Raw genomic sequence first — 19164 nt, forward strand, 5'->3', positions numbered from 1 at the left:
ATTGATGGATATATATAATGAAACGAATTGCATGTAATTGTCAAAAAATGCAAAAAAGACAATTTGAAAATAAATCACTCCTAACAATATATTTAGAGTATACAGAAATATCGTTGACATTTCTCAACAATTATAGCAGATACAAGTAATTTCTACAAATGACAAAATTTGTCCATCAATTCTTCCTGTTTATTTCTCAAATATTACTTATAACTGGTCAAGGCTTTCGTATGGTATACAAAAATATTTGATACTAGATATAGACAAATGCATTTTGAAAATGAAGTATCTTTTTATGTAGCTTTCCCTCTTTTATTTCTGATAATTTACAAATCGGCTTGCCTAAGGTTGATATATTTGTATACTTACGTTTTCATCGGGAGACAAAATTATCCTCTGTGTGGTTAAGACCATAAGATCAACAGATTGAAATTTACAACATTGCTCACGCATTCTTATTTGGATCAATGCAACTTTTTCATCAGCATCATCAGCAGAATCGGATTTCACTAATAAAAGAGCGTCAAATTTTCCAATTTACATAAGACCCGGGTTCTCTAGAGTCAATTTTCATTCTACTTGGCACTATTGGTACATGTAACTAATCCTTGAAGCTCTTATTTTGATGAAGCATTTTTATTTTGTTGGCCTCTCTACTTAGATAACCGTTTTAATTATTAATTGCTTTACTTTACTTAATCTAAATTTAATTGGATGTCACCATTTTAAGAGACATTCATCATAAAATTCAAGCTGCCTTTGGCATGAGCGTTACCTTCTGGTTCCTGATCCGCAGATAGATTTGACGTACATGTAGCTATGCACACGTTTACCCAATTAATCAAACGCCATTAGTTTGACATTATTATCGTTATATCCCAAATACAATTAATAAGGCAGGAAATCCCTATTTTGAATTTAAAACTCCAAACAACGGTGTTGAGAACCTTAGATTATCATTTTAAGAAAGCTTTAATATGTTCATCTTAAGCTTGATTAAATGTCGCCCTGAAAAATTACCAAAAATTTAATAATAGAATATTTTTATATCTTCCGAGAATATACCAATGCTGTAATTCGATAACGAGTGACATATAGGGAACAGAGCATAAGCAATTTTACAAGGCTGTTCATATGTAATACATTGTAGTTGTCTAGGCTTGGAATGCGGTCATACAATGGTTTCTTCTAACGCAAAAGAAAAACAAATCAAATAATATTCAACCCTCTAATTTTATAATGTGAAACGAAAAAAATATTTACAACTTGGGTAAAACAATTCAAGGACCTGAATCTCAGATATCCTACATGTAACAACTAAAGCACAAATACAACTACTCATCAAGTTGTCTGTTAAAAGATGAAATAGTTTACAGTAATCAAGTCAATTATTGGTTGTTAATATAGGTTTTATATAATTATTGTTTTGTAATTTCCAATTTCCCTTACGCTTTGATGAGGTTTTCTGGTCAACCAATTAAGTGTTGTTAGTATCTACCTTTATACAACTTAAGATACATGTCAGTTTTATAAATATATAAAATTTGAATAGTTGCATAATCTTTATTAAATAAATTCAAGTTCTCTATCTTAAGCTGAACACCGCTCGTAAATAGGCACTGTCAACCATTTTTTTCTTTTATCACTGATGTCCCTATTACCCCCAAAAAGGGAACGGACGTCTAAATAGTTCAAAGTTTTTTGCTGTAGAAGTCTCCCCTGTGTGGTCGTACATCTTGAATCGCCGTGTTACTCGGTCGCGATGAAATTATCAAATTATACGCACTTTATTCAAGCCAGGAGAATATACTAACATCAATTAAGTTGGTCAATGCATTATTTACAAACAGAATATGCACAAAGAATAAAAGTTTTAGAAATAAATTCATAAAATCGAAAGACCACGAAAGGAATACTACACGTCGGTCACGAGTTGCAGGTGAGCAATCGGGTGAAACAGAATCGAACGGTTTATATACCAGGGGTTCGTAACATAAAGCATGCTACGATTTTGACTTAAGGAAGGAGTCTTCTCGTTATCAAACATACTAGTCTTCTTATAATAAATTCATGAAATTTTGACACAGTCAAACGGGTCATATGACCAAATGATTCTATCAGTTTAATCAAATTTGACCTTTTTGTTTTCGCATAAAGGTCAGGTCAAGGTCACTACCTTTTTCGTCAGCGTAAAGGATGATAAAAATAAGTGAAGCTCTTTGTAGTTCTGTAGACATTTGTTTAAGATTTGAAGATCCTATTCTTCAATGAAATGATAGAATATCAGAATGTCTATCAGCTTACACTACGAAATTGGAAAAAAATATTTATACTAAAATTGATATTGCTTAGGACGCATTTCCTCTAATTTTCTTAAATATTTAAGAAATTTTGATTATTTTTTTATGCTTCCAATAATGAAATATTTTTGATGTATAATAAATGTATAATAAATATTTTTATGTATAAGGGAGACATTATATAAAGATATAAATTGACAATTTGATAGGAGAGAAAAACTGATATTAGCGATTTTTTCACAAAAATCAATGTATAGAATGAGCGCTTTAAGAAGCTTATAAAAATGTAAATTGATAGGCAAATCATATAATAAAACATATTTTGAAACCCAAGTAACATATCATTAGTTCACATTAGTAAAAAAAAAAATCCAACATTAATGTTATTTTTTCTAAAATGATTAAACAGACTGATTAATCTGCAGCAATTCTGAATTGCGAATCATGCGATAAACATGTGATATTTTCCTACGCCAATATTACGCCAAAAAAATAGTCCGTAAGTGTGGTATGTTATCTTTTTTTACAAATCTTTAGGACATACTACATGTACCTTGAGTTTATTCAATTATTCAATGTTATGAAATAGTTTGCTGCTGTTTGGATTTTGCTTTCTACTTTCAGCAGATAGCTGGGTAGATGGTCCGATGATGGTGACCTTGATATCACAGCAACCTTTGGGTTACTGCATTCGTCACAGTGGTCGAGAGGGCGTAATTGTCACCTTCAATTTAACCATAGAACTGTTCTTAGTATGTAGTGATTTTGTTGTGGTTGATGTTGATGTATATAGGTATATTATGTGGACTAATAAGACATTTGAGTTAAGACAATAAAAATTATGTTATACAAATATATTATATTGAATTGTGTCTGTAGCACGATTGCAGTCACCCCAGCGTGCTACTTTTCCCAGAAGGGAGAGCATAAAATGTTGATATAGGAGGTATGCCATGTTGTCGGCTACCCCATTGTTGTAACATTTTTTTTTACCACTGTGGACATTAACTGCCAACTTTTAAATAAATCAGTTCAAAAACACTTGACTGTGTTGTTGAAAATATATTAATATAAGATCTTTGATAATTAACAGTAAGTCTTCTAAATGTGTGAAAACAATACTTAAGACATACTTAAGTCACCACTACCGGCCGCCTAAGTTTTGGGTAAATTGTCCTAGCTAAGCATTCTAGTTACGGACTTAAGTCTTAGAATGTACATACGTCCTACTTCAGGAATGTCTTAGACTTAAGTTGGAATAACACACCTGGAAAAAGTCACTCAAATTAACAGGAAATGTTTTGATAATGAAAGATATAATGATAAATAAACGGTAGATATGTCAAATAAGTGAAATATTTGCTGTTTGGGGATAAGAAACGAGTATCTAAAATAATTATTTCAGTAAGTAGCAACAATAGCCCCTGCGGGATTCGAACTCGGGATGTACGGACCACATGTCCGACACTTTATCCCCTTGGCTATGGAGTAAGTTACATGTTTCAGTTCATAAGATCCTTTTAATGAAATGAAATGTCGTTTCGATCAGCGGTCGGCCATTTTGTGATGATGTGTTATTCCACCTTTTTAAGTACCCTTTATGTTACCATGTTAACTCCAGGTATCTGTGTGATACTTATACTAAACCTTTGAAAAGCGCATTATCACTCAGGCTTTTTCAGTAATTTACTTGAATGCATTCTACCAAGTGAGTGAATTTAGTTTATATTTTCTGGTGAAAAAAATGTTCGACTAAATAAAAGTTGGTTGATTTAGTTTTCATTTGTATTTAGATAATGTGAGAGAGAGAGAGAGAGAGAGAGAGAGAGAGAGAGAGAGAGAGAGAGAGAGAGAGAGAGCTCTAAATAAATGTATGTTACTTTTGATATCGAAATACTAACTACAGTTTCTACAATGTGTCCTTGGTAAGGCTTTAATTTTGACATAATGATTTGGGGCAGTTTACGCTTTATAAACCGCGAAGCGGTTTCGGTTTATAAAAAAGCGTAAACTGTTTCAAACCATTTTATATCGTATAAAACTAATAAATATTGAATTCATTGATTAAAATTTAATTTTTTTTACTCTTCATGGTAGATAAAAACGGTCATTTGACCTTTAAATTGTCGTAAAATTGTACGAAATTCAAACGTAACGTCAGGGATAATGATACGTTTTTGACGTTAGGCTTCCCTTGACGTAGGCAACATTCTTTATACGATATAAAATAAATTTTAGCCAATCAGAAAGCGCGTTACAACCAGAATTAAATTATATTAAAATATAACACAAAACCCTGTTTTGATTTTAAGGCTATATTTACCTCACAGACGAAGAACTCTGTATAGAAAATATAGGAAACTCTATTTGTTCAAATTTCAAAGCCAAAATATCGGAATGTTTTCTTAACTTAGTGATAGTTTGAGGAAGAAAATATCAAGTTTAAAAGTTCAAGAGAGATCTGATGGTTAGTCTGTTGACCACCCATGCAGCCTTTTGGCCTTAAGTCTGGTACACGTGCTTCTTAACCAGGCTATAGGGAAATGGCAAACACATGTTTCGAAAGGAGGACCAACAATTAAGGGTCTCGCCCATTCCCTCTGAATTCTGAGTCATTTAAGTATTGTGTAAGACAAACAATAAATGTATTTTCTAATTTCATATCCTATGCAAAGTTCGTGGCTTTAAGTAGCGTATATAAACCCTATTTTTGATTACAATACAAATTTAAAAAAAACGTGCAACCAACTAGTAATGTTTGCTCTCATTCATTTTTATTTATCTAAAACAACATATTATAATTCCAAAAATAAACTAGAGATATCGAAAACATTGCAAAACATCCAACCCTGTGAAAATCTTTATCAAATTCAAATGCAATGATCCACATATGATGTTCAAAATCAATGAGTAAAACATAAAAGTAGGACTTATAAATAAAAAATAAAATGCGGAGTATCAATTAATTATTTTCTCAAATATGGTCGCAGAACTTTTCCAAAGTTGATTTTAACATTTTTACCTATACGGAAGCAAAATGCAAGGATGATTACCTGGACAATACAATTATATATGATTAAACCGTGTAACTGCACAAAGTGCAGTATATGGACATATCAGGAAAATAAAATACAGATACAAATTTTACAAATTGCTAATTAAATTCCAATTAAAATCAAATAAAGATCGATTACCATTTATTCAAATATTTTAGTTTTATAATATCTTTTCAACCAATTTTTTTTCACTGAATGTATAGATGCATAAAAGTACGAGTATGCTATACAAATTGAAACTGATTTACAACGTAATGTAAAATCAAAAGATTTATGATTGTGTTCTTGGACATACATGAATTGCACAATTTTACTAAAACTAAAACAAAAAACTAGACCATAAAACCACTTTTAAATCATGACCCCCAAATATATTCTTCACAAGACGAAAAGACAACATAAATAAACACTCTAATTCGAGACTAGAATTTTAAAGTGATGTAGTTTCAGATTTATCTGACGTAAGTTGTGAATGAGTTGGTCTAAATAGTGAAGGCGAACAAATTTTTCTCCACATTTTCATAACTCTGATATTACACACATAACTAATAAAGATAAACAATCCCTGTAAGCCGTTCAAAACAGTCACGAAATACGAAAGAACCGAAACGACAAGAAACGCATCAATAATTTGCAAAATCCATGTAAGACCTGTAAGCGAAAACAGTTTGATATACACTGCAAAGTGGACCCTATTACCTGAAGTGTTATTGACGTGTGGGCATGATTTTATTTTGTATATGGTTGCAATATAAAATATCATATTAGTCGCACAAACATATACTAAAGGAGCAATAAAAGTCACAATGTAAGCAATTTTGTATGTAAACAATGTAGACATTTTGTCGTATCCTGTATCTCTTCCAGAAGTTGTGATGAGAGATATAACTATATTTAGCAATACGATAGCTAAAGACGCACCATAAGCATACACTGCATACTTGACAACATTTTTATCTGGGCTATCTTTTCGGGATTCCTTTCTTAGTTTGGAGGTAAACACTACAAACATGTGATAAGAACAAACTTGGAGCCAAAGGAAGGTGGACAGCCATGAGAAATGAGTTAAAGCCGAAACAACAATGGTCAGTGTACTGTAGTCCTCATGAGTGGAGAACTGTCGAACTAGAAGCATTATTTGTGCTGTAAATAACGAGACTATAAGAAACACGTTGTTTAGTCCAGGAATAGTCCTTAGGCTCGGGAAGGTCATATAAGTCGCAAATGTTAACACTAAACATACTAGAGAAATTCCTATGCAAACGATGGTTAGGATTGTTAATAGTATCTTACCAATATCTTCATTTTGAAAATTTTGATAATGTTCAATGTAATGTTGAATGTCTCGAACACAAACTCTCTTTCCATTACCGTCGAAATTATTGAATTGATGAAAATTCAAAGATAGTCCTTCGAACGAAAAACTGGTTTTGATATTTTCCCACGTGACTCCAAATGCATTGCCTTTCATAAGTATTTGAGGACACGTTAAAAGAGAATCAACAAAAACATTGCGGAAAACAGGATCACCATGTTTCAACTCCTCTGGAAAAAGCCAGCAGCTATTTTCTGAGTTGGATTTCCACAATAAGGATGGTAGGAATAGCGCAAACTGGTTTTCCACCAGTTGAACATTCCAGATGTTAGAGTAATGAAAAGGCATTGCAAATGAACTGTTTGTAAATGTTATCAAAGAATCTTCGAGCTTTTGGCGATTAACATAGGACTGAAAGAAAATATTTAAGTAAACATAGAACTCAGATGATTTGGTCACTTTCGAATTACATTTTACGAAGGCAACAACTAACACATTTTCAACAAAAAAATTATGTTTTACTCTTTGTGTTATTCTTTTTATCAAAAACTGACGTATCTCTCTCATATGATGATATACCGAAAAGTTCGAAACTGGAATATTGTTGAACTTGGTTTTTAAAGCAATCGTATATCGAAGATTTGTCGTTTTAGTAAGTATCGACAGACAGCTTCCATTAGCCATTACCTTTCCAGGAAAACAGCTGATATTCTGACAGGTGTCCTAGAAGTAAAAATGAATATATAAGGTTTAAGCTATTGGAATAAAACATGTAGTTTTATATGAGTATGTGTACATTTCAGAATAATTTTCTAGTTAAGAAATGATCATACATTTACAAATTCTTTCTGTGTCTCAAGGTTATATATACCAATAGTAAATTTTGTTTACAACATTCTAATGCCGACATTATGTTTCTGATATATAAGGGTTATTTGTTAATATATATAGATGTATTAGTCTATGTAATGTAGAAAACAATAGATATAAAATTTTGATAAATTAAACATGATTTCATCAATTTCTGGTAGCAAACTTACGTAATATCCATCATAGACTTGATCTGGTGTACAGGATAGAGTGTTAGAACTGATCGAAGGTTCTTTGTCATAATCCAAGATAGAAAACATTGAACGAAATGAAAAAACTCTGATTGGAGGAGGGGTAGTCACTATTGGATGAGTCCCTCCTCCATCCTCCTCATCAATTGATAAACAATCTGAAAGAGTTCCGGCGGCACATGTTTCACAAAAAATATTTCGGTAATTGGAACAAACGGCCATTTTTGGAAACTCTTGGCAAGCTTTATTGAGCAGGGAGGTTAAATTGCTTGACACTTCACAAGCATCACTTATTTGTGTCTTGATGGAGTTGCAAGCAATGCAGAACTTGTTTTTGTAAATTGTTCCGTTGAGTTTCATTTTTGGAAACCGATATTCATCAACTTTTTCACAAGCATATTTAAGATCTTCATCAGACGGTGACAAGCTATTACATTCGGAGACTATACTGTTATTATCCAAACTTGAGTTTTTAGTCTTGCAGGATACTGCATTTGAAATGGGTTTGAATTTTATGCAACAGTGTTGCAATTCAGCAAAATTCAAATAGTCTTGTAACATTGAAAAGTATTTATGGTTTATATATCCTTTGCATTCTGTAATCAACCACCACAGCATTGTATCAGTGGTAATGCTCTCGATTGATTTATCATCAACTTCATTTTGGTTACATAGGTAGCAAAATATGTTGGCATACGTTTCTCCATGTTCAAAGTGTGATGTAATAGGAATCATTTGGTAAAAGTCAGATTTGTTACGGTTAATACATAAATGCTCGACATTGTCGTGTTTTCTTAAGCACCCCCCAATTGTCAAGTACCTAGTATCATCTGAACTAGGTACTACATTTTGGAAAGGATAATGATCTTCAATGCAAGTCCATGGCTGTATTAAAGCAAAGTCGACACAGCAGTCGATCGTGCAACCAATATCACAGGAGCATGTACGTTGTAAAGGTATGGTGTAATTTGGTAACAAGTTCTTGTTACAAGAACCTTCTCCCAAGAGAGCAAAGTTTGAACGCACAAGACGAGAAACGTTTACAGGAAATGAAACTAGATGTGAATAATGCTGAGTGACGTTATACCATTCACTCGTCTTCCGGTTTACATACTCCTTCAGGTAATTTCTTTTAAAACTGAAACCTAACTTTGTGACAAATGGATGCACCTTTGATGTTTCATATGACTCCTCAATATTTTCGATATGCATTTCTTGTAAAACATTTTTTTGGTCACCATTGTTGCAAGTCAGACAAAAGTGGTTCCTGAACGGAAAACTTGCCTCTACAATTGGGTTATTTTTGCAAGCAGCGTAGTATATACTGTTAGTGTCCGTACAAGTTTTTCTGTACATTTTTAGGTCAAATTTTGGGGGGTTACACATTGCACAGAAAATGTTTTTGAAGCCGTAACGATATGAAAATCCAATATAACCATTTACTGAAGTGTGATAACCGCTAAGACAAGCTAATTCTATCATTTCGTCGTATACTTGCCAGGTTCCTGATACGTTGCACGAGGCAATCATTTTTTCGTTTAACATGGGACACGTTTGAATAGACAAAGACGTCGCAGAAAAGTGAATGTCGCAATTTCTGTCTTTGGCCAGTTGGATGATTTCCGTGTATGTTGATATGTAATTGAAATCAGTAGCTCTCTGACAATTCAACTTAAAGGTCCATTCTTGAAAGTCTGTAACATTATTACAGAGTGCGCAATACCTATTTTTGTAAGTTCTTCTAGAGATATCGCTCGTCACGGGCGGTGTACGAATAAGCTCTTCTGTTGATCGCTGGAGAGAACAGTTTCTGGACAAATTAAAATTAGTATCCCATTGACATGTACTAATGACAGAATAAAATTTTGGCTGTCTGTTTCCTCTGACTAAAGAGAGGTCTTCGCATTTCATGTAGCCATATTTGAAATATACATCGGGGCAACATTCGTTTGTGGTCTTGTCGCAAGCTTCGTTACAATGACATGGGCCACCGGCGCTGAATTTCGTTTCGGCATCATATGAAATATTAAAGTAGGCTAGATAGGATTTGTCGCAGACAAAAGATGGTCCACAATAAAGAATTGCCTCTATGACGATGCGAGTCAAATTAAAATTCTCAGCTGCTTTAGTCTCATTATTATTTGCAGTCGTAAACGCACATGACGCGAAGATAAGGAACAAAATATTAATTACCTCCATGTCCTGAAAGAAAAAATGACTAACTTTATTTTGTTTTGTCAAGTTAAATTAGAAATTGAAATGAAGACATTCCTTAATGTAACTGATGGATATATCTGATATATTGAAACGAATTACATGTAATTGTCAAAAAATGCAAAAAGACAATTTGAAAATAAAGTACTACTAACAATATATTTACAGTATACAGAAATATCGTTGACATTCCTCAATAATGATAGCAGATACAAGTAATTTTTACAAATGACAATATTTGTCTATCAATTTTTCCCATTTATTTCTCAAATATTACTAATAACTGGTAAAGGCTTTCGTATGGTATACAAAAATATTTTTTTACTAGATATAGACAAATGAATTTTAAAAATGAAATATCTTTTTATGTAGCTTTTCCTCTTTTATTTCTTATAATTCACAAATCGGCTTGCCTAAGGTTGATATATAGAGGATATCTATATTGTGTGATTTTATATTTGCTTTATACAACGAGTTGAAATGGTGTATATATTCACAAGGCTTGCCAAGCGAATATAACCATTTCAACGAGTTGGATAAAGCAAATTTAAAATCACACAATTATAGATGTTCTATTTATCTCATACAATTTGATTTATATTATGAAGCTTTCGAGACAGTCCCTTATATGACACAAATTGATTTTTTTTTCAAAGATTAAAAGCGATGATGCAACGTTGTGTTATGCGGTTGTTGTGACCTTGTGCAATACAATTAAGTACGTCATTTCTGAGATAAATCTAACTGTTTTAATGTAAAGTTTCAATGAAATAAACCTTAAAATAATTTGTAAGCTCTAAATAATTTTCTTGGAGCTTATTCACTTGATTAAATAGAAATACTGATTAGAAGACTTGAATAATCAAGTTTCTTGACATACGATTGCTCGTTAGGACGAGGAACAGTTGTTGATGTTTTATAAAACAAACACTAGCCTTATGATTCGAAATTAAAAAAAGTGAATAAGGATGCTTACTAATGGTGAATTAAAAGTCCTATGAAACATTATTTCGGTAAGTTCTTGTATTGCCTATAAACTCAACCAGAGCGCTCTGTTTCCATCGTGTCGTCAGGATGATCGATGAACTCCTTGATAGTTAACGTAATTTGCAGTTTTATTAACTTCACAAAGTAAATTGAAAGTTGGAAGGGGGTTAAAATGTTGACAAAAAAATGTTGACAAACAAGAAGAAAGGGTCTTGTTGTTACGGTTTTGTATAGCTTTGCAAAAAAAGTGGGAGGGGGAGGGGCTAACCCCCCCCCCCGCCCGCCCGCTTCCGACGCCTATGCTACGCAGTTATGTGTTTCCCTTCATTCAGTAAAACACGCTTATAACGAAGTCCCAGGGACGGCCAATTTAACTTCGTTATAAGCGTAATTCGTTATATCCGTCAAGTTTACAACATAAAATAGAGACTTGGCGAATGAAATTCACTTCGCTGTAAGCGTCAATTCATTATAAGTGTGTTCGCTATAACCGTGTTTAACTGTATTTGTAATTTAAATCTTTGACCAAGTCCATTTTATATCAATTTTTGTAGTTGATATATTTATGTTGAAAGTACTAGCAAATCTTCGAAAATAGGTCACTGATGCGTTGAAGCGAGGGGTTGTGTCAAAAATAGTTCGGACCGGAAGTATTTGATAAAGCATCACCCGTTTGATATAGCAAAGGTTATACACCACACGTATGAGATAAACTTGTATACTTACGTTTTCATCGGTGAACAAAATTATCCTCTGTGTGGTTAAGACCACAAGATCAACAGATTGAAATTAACAACCTGTTCACGCATTCTTATTTGGATCAATGCAACTTTTTCATCATCATCATCAGAATCAGAATCGGATTTCATTAATATGAGAGCGTCAAATTTTCCAATTTACACAAGACCCGGGTTCTCTAGAGACCATTGTCATTGCCCACTTGGTACTATTTGCACATGTAACTAATCCTTGAAGCTCTTATTTCGATGAAACATTTTTATTTTGTCGGCCTATCTACTTAGGTTCCGTTTTAATTTTTAATTGCTTTACTTTACATCATTTAAATTTAATGGGATGTCACCATTTTAAGAGACATTCATCATAAAATTCAAGCTGCCTGTGGCATGAGCGCTACCCTCTGGTTCCTGATCCGCAGATCGATTTGACGTACATATAGTTATACACACGTTTACCCAATTAATCGAACGCCATTAGTTTGAGATTATTGTCGTTATATCCCAAATACAATTAATAAGGCAGGAAATCTCTATTTTGAATTTAGAATTCCAAACAACGGTGTTGAGAACCTTAGATTATCATTTTAAGAAAGCTTTGATATGCTCATCTTAAGCTTGATTAAATGTCGCCCTGAAAAATTACCAAAAGATTTAATAATAGAATATTTTTATCTTCCGAGAATATACCAAAGCTGTAATTCGATAACGAGTGACTTATAGGGAACAGAGCATAAGCAAATTTACAAAGCTGTATATATTTAATACATTGTAGTTGTCTAGGCTTGGAATGTGGTCATACAATGGGTTTTTTAACGTAAAAGAAAAACAATTCAAATAATTTAACCCTCTAGTTTTATAATGTTTCAAGTGAAATGAAAAAAAAATACAATTTGGGTAAAACAATTCAAGGACCTGAAACTCAGATATCCTATATGTAACTACTAAAGCACAGATACAACTACTCATCAACTTGTCTGTTAAAAGATGAAATAGTTTACAATAATCAAGTCTGTTATTGCAATTGGTTGTTAATATGAGTTTTATATATTGTTTTGTAATTTCCAATTTCCCTCACCCTTTGAGGAGGCTTTCTGGTCAACCAATTAACTATTGTTAGCTATTTGCTACCTTTATATAACTTATTTACATGTTAGTTGTATAATTTGAATAGTTTGCATTATCTTTATTAAACAAATTTAAAGATCTCCATACTTATACTTAACCTTTGAAAAGCACATGATCACTCGGCCTTCTTCAGTTATTTATTTGAATGCATTATACCAAGTGAGTGAATTTAGTTTATATAATTCTGTTGAAAAAATGTTCGACTCAATAAAAGTTGGTTGATTCAGTTATCATTTGTATTTAGAAAATGAGAGAGAGAGAGAGAGAGAGAGAGAGAGAGAGAGAGAGAGAAAGAGAGAGAGAGAAGGGGGCTAAATAAATGTATGTTACTTTTGATTTCGAAATACCAACTACAGTTTCTACAATGTCTCCTTGGTAAGGCTTTAATTTCAAAATAATTTCGCTGTGAGTAGAAAACAAAGTAGCCAAATAGGCTAGAGTAGTTGCTGCTGAAACGATAAATTGAAACCAAACCCTACATGCCGTATCTAAATCTACATACAATGGGTCGAAAATGACAGATTAATGAACATTAAATGTGAAAAATCAGGACATGTACATTGCTTTCCCTCATTGCCTTTCAGCATTTGTAATGAACAGGGATCATTAAATTTCATACTCCGCTCCTATGAGTGATTGTTTGCTTTTGATAATCATGGTACGATCGTCAAAACTGATGAGTACGCCCCGGCGGAAAGATGCAATATCCATCAAAACCCATTACTGCAGATTGCCTCTTCATCTTCATAATAAATAATTAATGTCCGTTTTATTAACAGATTGTTATCGCAATAAATCATTGGACATGGAATAATGGAAAATCGGTGCATGCGCGTTGGATTTCCGATACATGTAACAGGTCTCAGAGGGATGTTCATACTGAAAGCATTATATTCCTAAAAGTTGAATTTGTAAAACGATAAAGCTGCAAATCTATAATAACCGGTACCTTTAACTTGAGATGCCTGTATGATATATGAGTTTTGTTAATTAGTCTTTATATCAATCAATTTATATCAATCAACATTAAACAGTGTACTTTAAATTCATATATACAAATACTTATGACTGAAATCCTTTATTTACGAACTTCAAACCAGTTTATTCAGCTTCTTGATATCACAGTGGTACATATTAATACCAAACTATTTCATGAAAAAATTTCATTATCGCAATTAATTCATTTAATTTCAGTTTGGTGACAAAACGTTTCCTGTCTCTTTTGAGCTTTGCGTCAACACTTGCTGATGCGTTTCGTCTTGAGCTGTATTCAGTCTGTTGCGCATGTCACCATTATCATTAACCACTGACCTGTCAACATTGCATACGCTGTATTCAGACGCTTCTTGTCTATTGAATCGTCTATAGACGTTGTACAGCCGAGCCAACATCTCCTTCCGCAGCACAATGTAGATCCACGGATCGAGAATTTGGTTCCAGGAGGCAAACCTTATGGCAAGAAGATCAGATGGGTAGTCTGGAATCTGCTTCAGCGAAATGTTTGTTACAATTCGTATCTGAATGGAAAAAAAAAGAAAAGAAATTGCATTCATCATTATTGCACTTGTATGCAATTTTCAATTTAAGAGGGATTGATCATGATGTGAGCCGATTTTTTTTCTACTTCAAATTTCATGTTTCTTTCTTGTCTGCTTTATACAGATATTTTGAATGATCAGCTAAAATTCAAATGTCAAGATCTATAGTCGATTTACATAATTATGTAATTGCAATGAAGAATTGAACTAGCTTAATAACCATTCTTTTAAATGTTGTCAAGGTTTGTTTGGTTTTTTATTTCTGGTTTATCATAAAGATTGTACTTATATAATTCATTCAATTTGTCTTCGTAACTTCCTCAAATTTATTCTCTACATAGGGATTGCAATTAGTTTAATTTCTGCATAAGGAAAAGAACTGGTAAGTTGATAAAAATTCCTTCTTTTTGTAATTAAAATAGAAAATGTTCAAAATAAATTAGGGCGCTGAACAACTAAACAATTTGAAAATGTCTCATTTAACCTTTTTTTATGATGGTATTGATTTTTTCAGCAATGAACATGTAAACAACATGGCTCAAGCCTTGTTTACATTCTTTTCTGAAGAATTGTAGGCTTTAGCTACATCTCGCTGACACCTCTACGAATGACATTAATGTAAATTCAGGACCGTTATATTATTACCACAGGTGCTTTAGGGCAGGATCGACCCCCCTCCCCTTCCACCCCCCCCCCCCCCAGTATATAGACCCCTGGGACTTTAATCATATATAGAGAGGGTCTGATTTTTTAAAAAATGTTTGTTTTAGGTAATTTTTGGCATTTAATGTATAAGTAAGATTAGAAATATGTCATAAAAAGATAATTTAATAAAAAAAAGAAAAGAAAATAAAATCCCGGGGGTCTATATACTGGGGGGGGGGGTTGGAAGGGGAAGGGGGGGGTCGATCCTGTCCTCAAGCACCTGTGATTATTACCTTACCTATACTCTGTCCAATGTATTCTTCGATTCACATGTACTTAATTACTCGATCTTTACAAATACTCGTACCTCAGTGTTCAAACGATGTTCATTCAAAAGTATTTTTTAAAAAAAATTCCAAAATTTCTTCTTTGAAACGCTTGTCGAGTTTCAATACATGGATAAAAATTAAGGAGTCTAATGGGAGTGTTGCTATGCAACAGACATGCGAGTACCCGGATGATAGCGTTGAAATATTGTGCGGGGTATTCTGAGTGACTTCCAAATGGAGAATACATGACAACATTTCCCACTATAAATCTCCGTAAGAAATCTGTTTTCGTGCCTGCTTTTTTTTTTAGATTAAAAAAGGGCTATCATAATTTGTCAATAAAGATATCTTGAATATTTTCCCTTTCATAGATTTCAACTGTTTTCTTTCACAGGTTTGTATGATTGTGTATTTTAATTCAAAATCATCAAAGTGTGACGGAAACGATAATTAACTTGAGGCAGAATAAAAGCATGGTGAGCATTTAAAGTGGGAAATTAAATTTGAAAATTTCTGCTCAAATCGTGATTAGTTCATAATAAAAGACAATTAATACTTCATAAGGGCACATAGCTTTCATTCGGTAATATATTATTCATTTGTTATCAAAAAGGTACGACAGATGCTACGTGCTACATGTGCGTGTGTGTGTGTGTGTGTGTGCCTGATAGCCAAGTAACCGAGAATTTCTTATTATACTAATCTCGATCTTCTGCTAGACTTCGCATTCTTTGTTAAACCAAGTATCAAAGGACTACTAGTACCCCCTTTAAAATATCTTTGATTAATTGTCTTATTTTTGAAGTTTTATTAATATTCTTCTGTTTTGGTTTTAATTGATCAATTATATAGATTATAACATCTTTACGAAAAATGTTGATTTCGAGTATAATGTATACATGTCTTGATCAGTCGCCAAAGAGTCTATTCCAAAAAATGATTGTCAGAATGTCCCTGACAATGTCTTAGTTTCATTTCATACTACTAGTACTAGTATTAATCCAGTGATATTTAAATGCATGCTGAATAAAGATAAAAATGCTTTTTAAAAAGGGTATTATAATCTAAAGTACATATTCAGAATATAAGTAAATGTTTTTCAAGTACTAGTAAGTGACAAGTATATATTTTTTTGTGAATAAGGATGTTACTTATCAGTATTTACCATTAGTGGCAACCAGCAAATGGCAAAGGTCAGTAAAATAGCGATGATAAAGGTCAGGATAAACATTTCATTTCTCTTGGCTCTTTTTCGGCCTTTTCTGCTACGCACGCTTAATCCTTTGTGATGACGTTTCGCCTGTTTCCCAACTGCCACGAGAACAAGAATGTTGATAACACTAGACGTGACAATAGTAAGAATTCCAAGTGACGCATACAAAAGGGAGTAAATGACGTCAGTCACATTGGTCCCAAAATAATCAAAGAAGCACCAGGTGCAAGGAAAATGTCGGACATTATGACCTAGATGAACAAGCGGAAGACAAGCAAAAAGTAGGGCAAATATCCAAAGCGAGGCCAGGATCACGTGGACCCTCCGCTTTTTCTCAAAAGTTTTGTACATAAATGGGTAACACACGGCGAAAAATCTATCCATCGACATGGAAGTGGCAATAAGCATTGTGGACACACTTGCAAAAATCAACACCACGGACATGTAGTCACATGCCGGTTGACCTCCGACCCAGCGAAAGTCATTACTATACACAATGAAGGCAAGGGGTGAACTTGATAGAATCCCAAAGAGGTCCGTGACTGCTAGGCCCGCTACTAGCCGATAAAACACCCGCCATTGGTGCGTGTTCGAATGTTTCACCAATAAGAATATGGCGAGAAGATTTCCTCCCACTCCTAAGCTAAAGATGACGGCGGAAGGTGTCACGGAATGAACCGTCGTGAGGCGGTTTGTCAAATTAGTCAAATCCTCCGTGTAACAATACGCACTCGCCATATGTGACGGAATAAGACTTTTCAGCACTGCTAATTGGTTTACTTATCTGTAACCTGTAAGTGACAAATTGAGTATTAAGGAGTCCTCATAATACGAAATATGAAAAAGAATGATTCTCAATCTAGTTGTCCAAAGTTATCCGTTTAAGTTATCGTTTGTAGACATCGTCTTAGCGGAGAGCATATATATTTATCAACAAATTCCACAATGCATCGACTTTGTGTCTCACACTCACGAGGATCAAACAGGCATTAATGAATACTTATCTGTTGACATCACAAGGAATTCCGAGAGAAACTGGCACTCATCAAACAGCTTAATAGCTTTTTATTGGTGCTCCTAATAGCTCTTATTATGAACTCGGCGGCGATCACTCAGATTTGCCATTGTTTCTAAGTGTTTCTCTCATCTCTGCACGAGTTGTAGGAGACAATAGATCGATAAGCAGTGAAAGGGGGGTAGTTTAATGCTTACTCTTATATTGCATGAACGGCAGGTTTCATCTAATTGCCTCCTCATTCGCTAAACTATTATGCTACTGTTACATTTACCATGCAATATCTGGATTATTGTTTTTGAGTTGTGTTTTATACTGATTCTTTTCCAGTAGAAAAAAGAAATAAATATAATATTTATTCCAATTTATGGGTCGTTAAAACTTCTTGAATTTTTTTCCCTCAAATTAACCGGAATTGGTAAAGGATTTTAATAGGCAAAACTGTATTCTATCATAGTTATGAAATTGATTGGGGAAAAATGCAGGTTCGAAAGGAAAATTAAATGTAATAAACTTTTTAACAAATGCGTTTAAAGTATACAAAAACCCCTTCCGTTGTCGCACCAGATACCATTTTCACTGAACTACATTGTACATGTACAAATGGTGACAAACAAATGTGTATAACAATTTTCAATTCAATCCAATTTAAAATATATATATATATATATATATATATATATATATATATATATATATATATATATATATATATATATATATATATATATATATATATATATATATATATTCTTATCTAGCATCTAACTGTTATTAAAAAAATGTTGAATTGTTAAAAAAAAAAAGAAATAATTCAGAAGGAATGAGCGATACCCTTAATTTTTGGTCCTCCTTGCGAAACTTGTGTTTGCCATTTCCCTATCGCCTGGTTAAAAAGAATTTGTACCAGACTTAAGGCCAAAAGGCTGCATGGGTGGTCAACAGACTATCCATCAGATATGTCTTGAACTTTTAAATTTGAAATTTTCTGCCTCAAACTATCACTAAGTTTTAAAGAAAACATTCCGATATTTCAGCTTTGAAATTTGAACAAATGCAGTTTCCTATATCTTTATACAGAACTCTTCCTCTGTGAGGTAAATATTGCCTTAAAATAAAAATGGTGGTTTGCGTTATATTTAATATAATTTAATTCTGGTTGAAACGCGCTTTCTGATTGGCTAAAAATTATTTTATATCGTATTTAAACTAACATTGATTATGAAGGTAGTTTTTACGAAAAAATAAACGTTTTATTCAATTGGATTGCGTATGGTCCATTTTTGTTTAAGTCCAGAGCTCGAGGTTCATTGTAACTTTACGGTTTTTCATTAAAGCGAATCCTCATAAATACATGTTAAATGGGAGGGGGGGGGGGATAATTTTCTCTTATGACTATTAACTCTCAAGGTTTTATAAGAATCCTTTGTCTATAAGCTTCATTCATAGGGGGCATTTATGGTTGATCATCTTTAGTGCACGCGCACCCAATGCCGCATTGAAAAGTTATTAATATAATTATACATGTGCATTGAACCAGTTTTATTCGTTGTGCACAAGGCAAGCACTTACGTGTATTCCATATTGTATCTGATCATTTGATAAGTTAAATACAGCTAGTGTAAAAAA

At 33.2% G+C, this 19164-nt stretch overlaps 2 protein-coding genes across 2 annotated transcripts; both read right to left on the reverse strand.

The window, feature by feature from the left end:
* Positions 1 to 5067: 5067 nt before the first annotated feature.
* Positions 5068 to 11910, reverse strand: LOC117686744 (uncharacterized). Its single transcript, XM_034462426.2, has 3 exons — positions 11660 to 11910; positions 7712 to 9934; positions 5068 to 7394 (listed from the first exon to the last, which is right to left on the reverse strand). The coding sequence occupies exons 2-3, from the start codon at positions 9929 to 9931 to the stop codon at positions 5787 to 5789; spliced, it is 3828 nt and encodes a 1275-aa protein (XP_034318317.2). The 5' UTR covers positions 9932 to 9934; positions 11660 to 11910; the 3' UTR covers positions 5068 to 5786.
* Positions 11911 to 13785: 1875 nt separating this feature from the next.
* Positions 13786 to 17851, reverse strand: LOC105324426 (prostaglandin E2 receptor EP4 subtype). Its single transcript, XM_011423489.4, has 2 exons — positions 16473 to 17851; positions 13786 to 14312 (listed from the first exon to the last, which is right to left on the reverse strand). The coding sequence occupies exons 1-2, from the start codon at positions 17256 to 17258 to the stop codon at positions 13986 to 13988; spliced, it is 1113 nt and encodes a 370-aa protein (XP_011421791.3). The 5' UTR covers positions 17259 to 17851; the 3' UTR covers positions 13786 to 13985.
* Positions 17852 to 19164: the final 1313 nt, after the last annotated feature.

This window comes from Magallana gigas, chromosome 4 (genome assembly GCF_963853765.1).
Source record: "Magallana gigas chromosome 4, xbMagGiga1.1, whole genome shotgun sequence".
In the NCBI taxonomy this organism is placed as follows: domain Eukaryota; kingdom Metazoa; phylum Mollusca; class Bivalvia; order Ostreida; family Ostreidae; genus Magallana; species Magallana gigas.